The sequence below is a fragment of the Stegastes partitus genome, unplaced genomic scaffold (genome assembly GCF_000690725.1).
Source record: "Stegastes partitus isolate 25-593 unplaced genomic scaffold, Stegastes_partitus-1.0.2 Scaffold725, whole genome shotgun sequence".
Taxonomy (NCBI): Eukaryota; Metazoa; Chordata; class Actinopteri; family Pomacentridae; genus Stegastes; species Stegastes partitus.
This window is the reverse complement of record NW_007578456.1, coordinates 367818-382261: the sequence shown is the minus strand read 5'-3', so window position 1 is coordinate 382261 and position 14444 is coordinate 367818. Positions and strand designations below refer to the sequence as shown.

At 42.2% G+C, this 14444-nt stretch overlaps 1 protein-coding gene across 3 annotated transcripts in view; it reads right to left on the bottom strand.

The window, feature by feature from the left end:
- Nucleotides 1-910: 910 nt before the first annotated feature.
- The window catches only part of LOC103364174 (SWI/SNF-related matrix-associated actin-dependent regulator of chromatin subfamily E member 1-like), a 16621-nt gene continuing 3087 nt past the window's right edge, over nt 911-14444 (bottom strand). Inside the window, exons 1-11 of one of the 3 annotated variants that reach the window (XM_008291199.1) lie at nt 12232-12293; nt 11639-11696; nt 8977-9020; nt 8174-8272; nt 7167-7259; nt 6438-6569; nt 4692-4863; nt 4313-4485; nt 4075-4176; nt 3598-3859; nt 911-3000 (exon numbers count right to left, since the gene is read on the bottom strand). In XM_008291199.1, coding sequence (XP_008289421.1) covers nt 2615-3000; nt 3598-3859; nt 4075-4176; nt 4313-4485; nt 4692-4863; nt 6438-6569; nt 7167-7259; nt 8174-8272; nt 8977-9020; nt 11639-11645 — 1470 coding nt within the window. In that variant the 5' untranslated portion in view covers nt 11646-11696; nt 12232-12293 and the 3' untranslated portion in view covers nt 911-2614. Of the gene's footprint in view, nt 3001-3597; nt 3860-4074; nt 4177-4312; nt 4486-4691; nt 4864-6437; nt 6570-7166; nt 7260-8173; nt 8273-8976; nt 9021-11638; nt 11697-12231; nt 12294-14444 lie in introns of those variants that run through there. The other 2 variants (XM_008291200.1, XM_008291201.1) reach the window with 2 other exon arrangements.

Genomic DNA, 14444 nt, shown 5'->3' with positions numbered 1-14444 from the left:
TGGATTCAGAAGGAATTCAGAGGTTTTCCTTTTTAAATATATGCTGTATATACACCTTTAAGTTTTTCTGTTTTGCGACAATTTCCTTTTCTTTTAAAGATTTTCCGTTTTGTTAAATTACACAAAACAACTAGAATAATTATGGAGGAAAAGCATTAATTTACACGTTAACCATAAAATTAAAGAAAAAAAAAAAACAGGCCAAAGGTAAATAATGTCTTCATCAAATATCAATATTGCTACAAATTATAATTTGTTTAATTATTTGTTAAACATTTGACTGTAAAATTACAATAATTTCATTATATTTATATCAGCAAAAAAATAAAATCATTAGATATTTCCTGTTATTTGAAAGAAAATTATGTATATTAAGGAACAAAACAAAATGTTAGTTTTTCTACATTTTTTTTTCATTGCATTAAATTACATCTCTAATAAAATCAGAGCAAAAAAAACAAACAAAAAATAAAACAGGAAAATGTCCAAAATAAATCTTTACTTTCTCTTTATGTTTGACTGTATAATTCTACTAGTTTCATTTCATGTAAATCAGCACAAACCCCGTTATTTTATAGATATTTGCTGCTATCTGAAAGGAAAATGATGTATATGAAGGATTGAATAATGGTAAATCATTTTAACAGATTTTTCAAACATATTTTGAACTTTGGCTCAAATATTTGAAGTTTAATCAGAATTTCAACTGAAGCTATGAATTAGATAATGTAGAAAACTGTCAGTTTTACCTTTGGTCACTTTCTCAGCCGTGAGAACAAGACCAGGACACGACCCAAGAGTTTTGGAGCCAAAACAGAAATGTTACCTTTTACCTTCCTGTTACCACAAGTGACTTGGGTGTCGCTACCTGCCGTGGCAGCAGAAAACAAACTCAACACAACCACCCGCAGACTGAGAAATCACTTTTATTTGGATAGATAAGTTCAGACAGTACAAAAGAAAGATGCAAAAACAGAGGCATATTACTAAAAACAGTCCAATTCAAGTAAGAAAACAGTCCTTTAAATGCATAAGTGAGGCTCCCGTTGGATGAGGGTCGCCTGTGCATTTCTCTGGTGAAGTTAAACGCTTGTGGTGGCAGCAGGAATATGCAGTCTAAAGGAGGAACGTAGTCTTTAAAACAAAACCCAGATTAAAAAACAAAAACAAAAAAACAACAACAGCCTGGACTGGTTGAGAAGCTTACAGATCAAAAACGCTAACTGAGCTGCAGTCAGTTCGTTCTACACAAACATGAGGGGGACGAACATCGGTGTCGACTTTCTCTATTCAACGCAAGTCATTTCATCATCCGCACATTTTTTAAAAATGTCTTCTTTTTTTTTTAATGTTTCTTTTGAATCATTTGCGCGTGAAGTTCACGTGAGTTTCTCTCCGGCGCTGCAGGACTTCCTCGAGTCCTTGCAGGAGTGTGGTTAGTATTGGCATGCAGGATTAAAACGTGGCCTCAGTCGTGTCCACCGGCAGGAGACGAGCCGAACTGAGGGCGTGTTAGAAACAGCATCCGGTTCAGGATTACCGAGGCTGAACTGGATTATATTCGTCTAAAAGGTTCCACTAGATCTCTAAAAACACAAAGTAACAGTAGTTGTTTTTCCACACAAACTAGAAAATTCTGAGGTTTTACACGAGGGTTTCGTTTTTTTCCTCCACCACCAGAACGCGCCGCGCCGACTCGATTTATGTCATAAAACCCCTCAAGTTGGCAGCAGTGGTCAAAAATACAGAAAGGCTGATTTAAAGACATCAAAATGCCGACGGTTAACTCTAAAATCACTTCATCCTGGCGTGCGTCAGAACGATAAAACACGTGATGCTGCGGGTGATCTCACAGCAGCACGGCGGCTTCCAATTAAAGCAGTTAGTCCAATCGTGGTCTTGGTAATCGATTGATCAAATTCAGGAAAATCAGTGAAAAAATATGAAGCCTCATAATATGAGAATTTGCTGCTTCGTCTGCCCCGTACAGAGTAGCTCTAAACATCGAGATATTTAAAGATGCCTCCTCGTTTTCAACACTTCAATGTGCAACTGATTCCATTACTTCAAATGTTGGAAACTGTCAGCTATGTGAGGGATTCTGGACAGCATGCAGGAGCACAGATGTGGAGTTAGATATATGAAGATGTCCGAGCAGCCCTGTAGCATCCTGCGTGTCAGTATCTGGATATTTTATACTACCAAAAAAAACAAACAACAAACCATCAAGTGACAAGATTAGAAAAAAGGAATGGCTTGTACGATGCCTGGAGCGCAGATTTTGTTCTCTTTGGTGATGTTCCAGTTGACTCGCTCAGGCACGCCGACTACGGTTAAAGGAAACAGACTTGAGGGACTCTCCCAACGCTCAGCGCAGCTACGAACAGCTGGATGATGACGTCACTCCTGGATGATTGAACTATTTACTGACCTCGCTAACAGACCCTCGGCCACGTGACACTTCTCATTCCCGATTTTATTTATTTTTTTAACGACAGAGCCGCCGCACTTCATCTGCACCTGCTGCACTACTACAGCGCTACCGCTCCATCCAGAGGTGGAGAGCTGCAGCCCAGGGAGCACTTCTACAGCTACCACTGCGTCTCTAACACTACTACATATCATACTGTTGGCTGCTCTGGCTGGGGGGTAGTAGCTGTGGTGGAGGTGGGGCTGGTTCTTCTGAGGCAGGGGGAGGTGCTGCAGCCACGCTGGGGTTAGCGGCGCTGGAGTTGGCCTCCGAGCCCGCGGGAGGGTCTGGGGTGGCGGCAGTGGTGGCTGCTGCTGCTGCTGCTGGAGGGGTGCTGTTGTCTGAGGGTGGAGGGGGCATGCTGTTGCTGCTGCTGCTGTCGTCACTGGGGGCGCTGCTGCCGGGGGTGCTGCTCTCCCTGGGGGGCTCAGGAGGAGGGGTTGCTTTATCGGAGGCAGAGGAGGGAGGATCAGACGGGGGAGGTGGAGCGGACTGGGAGTCGGAGGGAGGTTCTGCAGGCGCTGCCTCGTCTAGAGAGGAATGAAGGACAGAGATGCTTATGGAAGGAAATGTCTCAGAGGGTGAAACTGGCATTAGTTCCTGCTTTAAAAAAAAAAATCGTCAGCACGTCATCAGAAGGTCAAAACCAGCAGCGTTGCTAGTCTGTCTCTCAGTACTCTGACGCCTCTATCCTGTCTGTGGCTCATAAGTGGAAACTAAACTTACTGGGATCATTTCAGTTGCAGATTAATCTACATTTGGTGCCACTTAAGCTGCAGTAGGCAGGAATCAGGAAGAAGGTGGGGGAAAGCTAGTTGCTGGCTTCAAAAAACTTCGGACTCCAATTCATTTAAAAAGTAGAAATTCTAACTAGTCGATATGGTGAATACGACATCATTTGAGTGTTTTAACTGTTACAGGAGGAATAATGGGCGACGAGACACTGTCAGTGTTAAATGTTTAAATTCAAGTTTGCTACTGAAATGTGATGTTCGTATACCACTAAACCTCAAATGCAAGAATAAAACCATCAACCACCATTTTAAAGTGTCAATTCCTGACTTAAAGTTTATTTAGGATCTTAATCAAATGCCTCAAACATCAAATCAGAACGTGGGTGCCGGTACCTGTCTCCATGGGTGTGGGCTTGTCCTCCTCCTTGGTCCCTGAGGTGGGGTTAGCGGTGCTGCTAGCATTAGCACCGCTCTGCTCTGCACTTTTGTTTGCAGCAGCCTCCTGTTGTTGCTGCTGCTGTTGCTGAGCAGCCTTCTCCGCCTGCTCGGCTGCCTCGCGCTCCCTCTCCTCGGCCCGGCGCCTCGCTGCCTCCTCAGCGGCCGCCATCTCTGCTGCGAGCTTCTCCATGTCCACCTCCACCTTCTGACTGCACAGCTGGAGGGACGGGAAGCAACGGTGTCAACACAACTCAGCTCTGTTTACAACGTGGTATGCAGACGCAATGTGAAATCAAAGGAGCAAGACACAGGTTTACTAATTCATCTACATAAAGCAGTGAAATGCTCCTTTTATTATTTCCAAATCTAACAAAACAAAGACACCACACGCGACACCCTCAGCTGTCTCTGTGTGAATATGTTCTACTGTACCCGCTTCAGTTCAGTGTTGAATGTGTCAGTGGTCTCCAGAAAACGTCTTTTCTTGTCCTGGTGGCGATCCTCGATCTGCAGAAGTTCTGCCTCCAGCTTCCTCTGAAATCACCAAAACACACCAGTGATGTCACCTCGAAGCACCGACAAACCCTCTCCAATACCAAAGCTACTGACTGGACACCAGGTCACATGTTCTCCTGACATGAATGGAAGAGAGGGCTTCTTGCCAGCCTACCTGGTGCACCATGAGAGACTGGACCTGCCTCTTGAGGACCTGCATGCGGGCGGTGGTGACCACCGAGCGGACGTCGGGCACCACGATCTCACTGAGGATGTCGCTGATGAGCCGGTGATTCCTCTGGAAGCGAGCGGCCGCCGTGTGCTTCACTGAAAAACCGTCATCGTAGTCTGTGCAGAGGGAAAAAGACGCATGAGGGAGACGTGGAGCAGACGAGGTGGTCGCTGTTACACCTGCATTCTTTTATATGTTCATAACTGAGACAAACTCAACACAGATTGTAGCTCCTGTGTTTTACAGCACCTGTATTCATTATTTAATATCTCAGCTACCTTAACTGACCCAATTTAAACCCTGTTTTCAGATATAAACTTGCCATCGGGGTCTTCAGCGGGCTGAATGCTCATGTACGGCTCTCCTTTGTCCATACGACTTTGCCGCTGCCTGCTCTCCTCCTCCATCGCCGCCTCGGCCCGGTTTTTGGCGTTGACGTAGGCCAGGTAGGCAGGAGAGTTGTGGTAAGCCTTCAAAGAGTCGTTGTACTCGATCTGTGAGGAGGGGGGGAGAGGAAATGTGAATAAGAAGTTGAGGTAGATGACGATACCCCTACCTGTCCTCAAGGTACATGTCATGTGTTGGTACAGTTCTGATTTTAGAATGCCTTCTTATTGTCAAGTGTGTTCTGATGATTAAAGGGACTCAAAATGAATCTTTTGATGATCAAACTCAGATACCTGTGTGTTATCACAGGGTGGCGCCTGAGCTGCTCCACCCTCCTCATTCCTATCCACCCATCAGGGCTCTGTTCCCAGTAATTTAACTTTTTTTTTCTTGCATATTCAACACATGCAAGGATGTTTTTGGTTCTTCTCAGGAGTCTTAAAACTAACCTAAAGCTCGGGGCGCTGCTATAGCTCACCTGGTTGAGCTGGCGTCCCATGTGCAGGGCTACAGTGCCAATGTGGAGGTCATGGGTTCAAATCCCGCTCATGACCCTTTCCCACATGTCCTCCCCCCATTCTTCTCTCCTACTTTCCTGTCTCTCTCTCACTAACACTATCCAACAAAGGCCAAAAAAATAACTTAAAAAAGCTTAGTTAGCTGGCCCATGAGCTTCAACTATATTAAGGTATGATGAAGAACACACATTTAAATGAGTTACCCTTCCTTACAAGACAAAAAAATCAGACCATAATAGTCTGAAAGTTCTCAGGCTGTTAAAAGACCAATGATTCAACGCATCATCTGAACCATATGTTCACTACACTTTAAGTCTGAATCACTGTCATTAAAATGAGCTAAAATCCAAACTACATGCGGCCAAACTGCTTTTGATAAGAAACACTGAAAAACAACATTGACCAACATTTACAGCAACAGTCCTGAAATACAGACATAATGAAGTGCAGACCTACTCAACCTATCACATAAAACCAGTGGTTCTCAAACTGGGGGTCGGGACCCCCATGGGGGTCTCAAGATAATTTCAGGGGGTCGTCAGATCATTGTAAAAAAAAAAAAAAGTTAAGCTTACATTTATCAAATAAATTTGCATTAGGGCTTTCAAAATTGAAAGTGTTTACTTCTTCATATTATGATTTGATTATATTATTATTCTTTTTCACTCTATTTAAAATTATTTTCTTTTGTTTTTAGATTTTTTTTCCCCTTTAATTTGCTCGAAATAAATTCTATTCATTCATTCATTCAAAAGAAAATTAATGTAAAGAGATTAATCTGTGGAATTAACACATTCATTTTAACGCATTAATGCACAAACAACAAAGTCACTACTCGTGATAGATTAAGAATTCAAACTGGGGGGTCACAAACACAAACTTATGTTATCTTGGGGATCGTGGCTCAAAACATTTGAGAACCACTGACATAAAAGATGATCATGGTTCTGACTCTCCACTAGTGCTGCCTTAAATTAAAAGCAGAGGCTCACTCTTCCTCAAGATTATGTCATTTAAAAGGAGCTAATTAATCCAGTTACTGCATGAGAATTCAAAGGGCTCTTGAGTCTGACATAGTTAAGATAAAAGGGTCCTCTTCATCACAACACCTGCAATGTATATCATTTTGCATTTCAAAGCATAAATATCTTCCAGGAGCTCACCTTCTCAGCTTCGTACTCGTTCAGGTAGTCCTGCTTCTCTTCGTCGGTCAGGTCCCTCCACATCCCTCCGATAATCTTTCCAATTTCCCACAGCTTGAGGTCCGGGTTGGAAGCTTTCACTTGGTCCCATACCTTACCCACACAAACACGCCAATTATTCACAACAGGTCGACCCCAAACCGACCGTAACGCTGCTACAAGACAGTGAAGGAAATAAAGGAGGAAAAGTGCAGAGGAAAGAAACAGCTCCCAAGATGATGCGTCTAACTGGATGGAAGTATGAACTGGCATCAACGTGAAGGAGATTTACTTTAGCTTGATGAAATGGGATGGTATATTTCTAATGACAGAAGCTACGGTTTTATGCCAGCGCAAATTCTTAAGAGCAGATTTTGTCTCTGAGCAGCATTCAAGGTTAACATAACAGCTCTGTAACAGGGGAAAAAAAGCAGGGGAGAGATGAGCTTTTAAAAGGGGAAAATAAAGAGGCAGGAGCAGACCGTCCTTGTGAAGGAAACATAAAGAGATGTTGTAATTTCTCTTTAGTGTTGACAAGCACAGGAGGCTACTGTGAGCCAACAGAATAAGAGAGTGGAGAGTCTCCACTAGGTGGTTGAGGTGGTGGTGAGGCGTCATGGCTTGGCTGTTTCCCACCCTCAAACCCCTGCCAACTTTTCAGGGGATGGGAGGACAAGCAGTAAAAGCAGACACCGTGGATGGGTGTCTTACCTTCCTGCTTACCTTCCGGCTGTACCGCATGTATGGCATCAGAGGCTTGTCTGGAGGCTTGGGAGGCTTTGGGACGGTGATGCCCGAGGAGTTCTGTGGAAAGAAGAGAGGAGGAAGGAGAAGGAGGGAGAGGTGGGACAAAGAAGGGGAGGTGAAAGGGATGGAGATGAAGGAGCAACAAACAAATAAGGGGAAGGTCGAGAGAGAGAGAGGGGAAAGAAAGCAAATAAAAACCATCATAAAACATCAGCTGATTATGGGTCTGATTATAGAGAGGCTTGTGTAAAAGGTAAAACAAGAGGTGCACATGTAAACATGACAATACGTAAACACAGTCAGGAACACTAAAGCATTCCTGAACGCTTTGTCACAGAAGGGATAAGAGCACTTTTGCATTTCATGTGCATTTATAGACAGAGAATATTCGAGGGAGGCTGTCAAACATAAATAAATCTAACAACTGAACGCCTGGCTGGTATGAGTGTGCATCTCTGACCTCTGAAACTGACACTGGAGGTCATTTTTACAAATTGTTAAAGGACCAAATTTAATCTGCTTGAACTCGTCGGTGCTTTAAAGGACAAAATTCATGAATTAATTCCGACTGCATACTATTAATCGGCTCATTAATAGTATCGAGTTGTCCGAGAACAACTTAATTGGCCGAAACAGAGCTGCTAGCATCATGCACGGAGCCCTGGTTGATTTCACTATATGCCTGGGAAACGATGGCGGCCAGTGCAAAAAAAACAAAGTGAGGCAATAAATGAGACGCAAGTGCAGAACTGAGAACGGTCCCCTCGTCTCATTTGAAACCCAAAATAATGCAGCCAAATGAAAATATGCCAGTTCTCAGATTCTATTGTCCCCGTTACCTGAGTAACTTTCCCCTTCTCATATCCTACATCGAGTCCAAGACATTTTCTTACTCCCTCTTATCCTCAACCCCCCGTACACCTTTCTGTTTTTTGTTTTTTTTTTTCCAAATCCCTCCATCAATTCATTACCCTGCTGGAGCCTCCGGAGCTCCCTCCCAGCCGGAGGTTGTTGTAGGCCAGATGGCTGTAAGGGTTGTAGCCCACAAACCCTGGGGTGGAAGGCATTTGCTGATGGAAGACAAATGAGACAAAACACGAATGAGAAATGGCTCACAAACAAGAGGAGGAAGAGGGATAAACATAAATAAGTGAAAAGGAGGGGAATACATGAAAATATATGTTGATTTTTTTTTTTTTTTGCTTGTTTGTTTTCCATGACCTAACCATGCAAGGCAAAAAAGGCAACTGGCCGGCAGGCTGGCATTCAGAATGAGTGCACAACATGTGAATGCTGCGTGTGAATCACATTACTCCTAATTAAGCACAAACTGCATTTTGTTCACCCGTGTCTCTGCACGGCTACGTCTCAGCTTTTACACAATGTTGTGCCCTGCTGCTGAATGTAAGGAAATGAAAAGCATTAAAACAAGCACGTTGACTCTCTAAACTGCACACATGTCTACCAACATTACAAGTGCCCGACCAAAGTTTCATGTCAACAAGGTTTACGTTCCAACTCGCTCCCCCTTAGCGGTAACGTTCAATAACCCTGTCTCTGTGCGAGACCTCAAACAAGTGGTGGCGTGACAGGAAAAAAGCAGGAGTGAAAGCGATGATGGAGAGCCGAACAAGATTTGTGGCAACCTCGGTGTGTTCAGACAGAGAGGAAGAGATTAAAGGAGAGCAAGAAAGAGAGGGTGGAAAGACCTAGCGTCGGCCCTCGGCCTCTAAACAACGACTGCTAAGGCTGGAGCTGAGGGTTGGACACTTACTGTTGTTGGGGCGGGGGGAGGGGGAGGGGCGTAGGATGGGCGTTCTGTACAAAACAGAAAAAACAACAACAGTATTGTTAGTGAGCCGTTACATCAACCTGTGTCATTGACAGACTTTACCCCCTACTAAGTCTATTTTCACATTCATAACTACAGTAAATGTCTACTGGGTTTTCCAAAACATGGCTGACCTACATTTCAAGACAGAGCACCAGAGCTGCTACTGATGCTTCACTAATGTGCTTGATGATACACATTGGAGCCTCTTAGTGGGTCTTAGCAGAAGTACTGCATTGTTTTTCCAATGCATCGTTGTTCACAAAACAGCTGAAGAACCCAACACAGCAGATCAAAACCTTTAACTGTATTGTACACAGCAAAGCGGTGCAGCACGTGGTGTTTATTCACCAAGATTTCTCGACTGTCATCCAGAGCGATTGCTTCAACAAATAGAAGAACCAGAGACATTATGTTTTTTGACCACAGGTTCTCTTTGTTTGTATGAAATTTGAATGTTTTCACATCCCACATGAGGTTCAAAAGGCCCACAAAACCACACAACAGCTGACTCTAGGCTAGAAGATCCGTAAACACAAAGCATTTTAGACTCAAAATCGGTGTTCCTGCTGTCACACTCACAACCAACAAGTCTGAAAAGCACTGGCTTGAAGAGGCAGGAATTCAAAACCCCAAAAATGACGGAAAATGTTATTAATTGCACTGATAAAAAAAAGATTGACCAAACTCCATGGCATCTTATATCCAAGTCCTACATCAAAAGTAACATTGCTTTAGTGCTTCTATACTTTGCTTTGGTGAACTCATGAAATCAAGTGTTTGAAGTATAAACTGAGTCAGGCCTCGTCCGCACGTAGCAGGTATCTCACAAAACAAAGATAATTTTCTACGATGTTTCCTGTCATCCACACGAAAACGCAGATTTACGGCATTAAAAAAGATTCTTTTAAAAACCTCCGACCAAAGTGAAGATCTGCGAATCCTCCGTTAATGTGTCTGCATGTGGACGTCAATAATCTGGGTTTTAGGTTTTGAAACGTCACTGCCTGCAACAAAATATGTTCTTTACATCACATATGCGACCCGTGTTTACATTTGGAAACAGCGTGGACGCCCTCAGAGCTGTGTCAAAACTTGTCCAGGCCCAGATACCGCTCAAGGTACAAGAACACAGGCGAAGGACGACGTTATCTTATTTTATTTTCCACCACCTTGCCATTCCACATCCGAGGCATGTTCTCTGTCAAAGACACCGGCGCCGGTTTTTGGTCAGACCGGGACGCACTGCCAGCTGGTGGGAGAACTTTGAGACGGAAATCGTGCTCCAGGAGGTATGTTGTGACAATTTCCATACGTCCCGGTCGTCACTCCTGTTGTCAGAGTTATTACATCCTCACGTAGAATATGAACGTGCTTAAAAACGCACTAATGCAGTTAGGTGTGGATGATTTCTTTTTTTTCTAAAAACGAGGTGGTGTGTGCGTTAGTTTTTTTCTAGACGGAGGGGGGAGGATATTCGGTTTTACAAAAACCCTGCTACATGTGGACAAGGCCCGAGACGTATGACACATCAACAATATGTTTTCATTATAAAATGCCTCTAAAATGACTTCTGCCATGTTTACACCTAACATCTAGCGCTACGCCTGAGTTTTTGCATCTCTAAAGTGAGGACTTGTGAAAATGGTGCTGACCCAATTATAGTTTTAAACCTCCAGGGTTGCGTTGTGGTTTGGGCAGGCAGAAGAAAAACTTTTTCAAAATGGTGATGCAAGACAGACACTAAGGTAATTCAGCATAGATGATGTATTAGACTCGTAGCATTGCTGATCTTGTTGCCTATTGTTGGAGCTGTTGTGCAATTCAGGAACCTGTGAGCTCACTTTTCACCATTGTTGCTCTTCCTCCACATTTTCTACAACAAAGCAACCCTGCATCATGTTTACCATGACACCTCCATGCCCATGTATTCTCACCAGCGTTAGTATACATGGAGATTATTTCAGAAACAGAGCTCTTCTGGACAGAGGTTGTTTTCGTTTCATGTGTTTAAATGTGTTGATGTGGAGTTGGCTTGAAATAACAGCCAATATCACTGCAGCTACATCTGCATTAGCAAAAGTATCAGCCAATAAATAGAAAATCAAAGTGCAGAAATGGCACAAATGGATGTTTTGAAACCGTGTTGCCACTGCAGAGAACATTTCTTCATTGCAACAAAAACAAGCACCAAAAAACAAAATCTTATGAAAAGTTAGTTCATGATATAGATTACTTTTTTTTAAATCTACGAAAACACCACGTACATGCTTAACAATGCTAATATCCGCTCCAAATAACCCGAAACAGCCAATGGATGTGACCCTCAAATAAAGACAGTCACCTCTGATTGCAAAAACAGGGGACTGTGGAGGTTATTGCCATTTTGCTGTTACAAATAATGCCATTTTTAATTATGATTATTAGTATTTATAGCACCGTCTTCGCTCCCACACATAATAAAGACTATACATTAAAGCAAAGAAAACAGTTTCCGATATACTGATGACTGTTTACTACACTATCACACATGCTGTTTGCCTGAGGTACCGATCAAGTGATTCATTTTTTGCTCGGTTCTGTTATTACAGGAGTATTTACTTACTTGACATCGCGGCTGGAGAATGGGCTACGGAGAGTAGACTATTCACATATTGGTGAAGCTGGATAAGAAAACATGAGGAGACATAACAAAAATTAGCTCCAGTTTAGTCGAGGAAATAAAGCAGAAAAAGGCTGGAAAATGTCTGCAGATGACAACAATGGCTGACTGGGCTTAAAAAGCTAGCATTAGCCCACCAGGCCTGGCCTCCTAGCTAAACTAGCTAACACAAAGAAACCATTTGACTCATATATGTTCGAGCCGATAGTCAAATTCTCTGCATTTTGGAGCAATTTCGTTGCAAACATGCACACAAACACTAATGTGTGTTTAAACGAGCTCTGCTGACACTTTTGAAGAGAAACGATCTCGCTGGACGTTTGAATAAACCTAGCTAGCAGCTAAAGCTAACGGCTAACAGACAATAAGTAACAGTCCTGCTACCGCTCAGCACATGGAGGTAACCAGCGAGCCTCGCTAGCTAAATTGAAACAAAAAAGCAATTCAAATTCATTTAAAGTCGTGTCTGCTTTAGTTACAACATTTAAAAATGTGTCAGTGAGTAATTTTGTTTGAAACAAGGCAAACACACTCACTCAGCCGTCCTTTGTTCCCTCCGTAGGGCCGCTGGTTCCGCCTTTCACACTCACCGGAAGTCGTTTTTTTCCTTTGGTGGGAAGAGAAGCGAGAAAAAAAACGTGCGGACTACACTAAGAAATACGACAAAGTTTTAAATCAGCATTACCTCAAAATACACGTCGGGGGAGACAGTTTTCTGCAAGGGTATATAAAGGTTCCTCTTTTGTAGCAATGGAGTCTTCTTTACACCAAAGATTGTGCTAGAATGATCAGTATGGATCTGTAGTCGTCAAAACTGATTGCGCGTTTAGTTTACTTTGTACGGTAAAGCGTGTGGGGGCTTCATGGTGCGTTCACATGCATCCCGTAAACTCACGAATCTATACAGGAATGGCCACAAAGGTTTTACACTCCTTTTTTTTGCCCTTTGTTGTGTCATTATGTCCGTGTCCTGTTACTAAAGCATTACCTCTGTAATGATACTAAAGTCACACCCGACATGTATACGTTGATATACATGCTGATTTAAAAGATAAATAAATAAAATGGAAAAAAAAGAGAGACTGATCAGAGGTACAGACAAGTGGAGATGAGAGGAGGTGGGAGAGGATTCTTCTATGGTTGAATGTATTTGAGTTTTGTGATAACAGCTGTAGTCTATTTTTTTTTTTTTTTTGGATTGTTAATATCTAGCATTACATACCTAAAGAGGAAATTGTTACGATTTTAGTGTTGATTCTTGATTTATTAAAAAATGCATGTTTAAGAAGAATATGCAGGAGTTTGCTGATGACAAATTGATCTGATATCTTGATGGAGAATTAAAAATCTGCCTCAATGCATGGATATTTGAGTATGACTTTAGCATTGAATTATTTTAAAAATGCTGCCGTCATACATCTTGAAAATCATCACAGATCTGCTGCTTCGGTGAAAGAGCGAATATAATGACAGGGGAGTTTTGGCAACAAAGGAAAATGAGGAAAAAGCTCCCCGTCGGCACCCACATGCTTTACTGTACTAAGTAAAGTAGACACACAGCCAGTGTTTAAGTGCAGATGGCGTGCCTGCAGGATTTTAAGTAATGCACGAAGATGGAAAACTGGAGTGATACTTAGATTTCCTCGGCCCAGGCTGTTCCAAGAATTTTCATATGTAAACGCTGCTTAATCCTTCGAATGATTTGCAAAGGTTCAATTTGCAACCTAGACTTAGAAAGTCGTAAAATGTGTACCATGTTTTTTATACCACAAATCGTCCTCCAGCCATAAACAATGTCAGCATCTTAATTTTCACTTCAACTAAATGACTTTAACCAGAAATGCACTGAACAGTAACGCAAAAGTACATTTATAAAACTGAATAACCCCAAACTTTAATGCCTTGGGTTCTGCGTCAGTGGTACCATAGCACTTAGTACAGTTCAGTACAATAGGATCAATAGGAAAAACATGCCAAGGAAGCACAGTCCTGCTTTTTTGTTTAGCAGTAAAAATTCTAAATGTTGAACCTGGATCTTCATCATAGCACAAGCTGCCTTTGCAAAGGGAGTCATGACTTTTGGAGAATTTCTGTGAATAATATTGGGAATATTAGAGTATAAATTTGTCGGTGAGACATCTTTCTCTTTTATCTTTTTTTTTAATTATTTACTAATGACAACAGTTATTATTATGACACAGTTGGTGTTAATTTTAGAATTTATGTAGGCCACAGCAGAACCAGAAGGTGGGAACTGAGAACCTTGGAAGTTCATAATGACAGATGTGTCAGCATCAGCAAAAGTAGACGCCTCGGTCAGTAGTTAAACTCTGAATGAAGGCCCCAAAAACGGCCACTGCTCTTCCAAATGTCTTCACACTCAACACCATCCATCCCCGGTAATACACCTGCTAAGTTTAATGTAAATCACACGTACAGTAACGAAGGTATGTGTTAAGAACAGACACATACAGACAGAGTTTCAATTATTTATTTATTAGGGAGGTTTATGACAAATCTACAACAAACTGAACATCATGTATAGATCCTAGAAGTGACACAACTTAGAGAACAGGTCAGATTATTCCAGACAAATAAATATGAGTGTGCAACTAACTTCTACGTTCACTTCACTTCTTGAATTAACACTCAATAATGTGCAACAACTTGGTGCAATAACTACGTATTTATGTGCAATAAAATGCTATTTGTTACCTCTGTGCAATAGCACACTACTTGTTACGCTGTA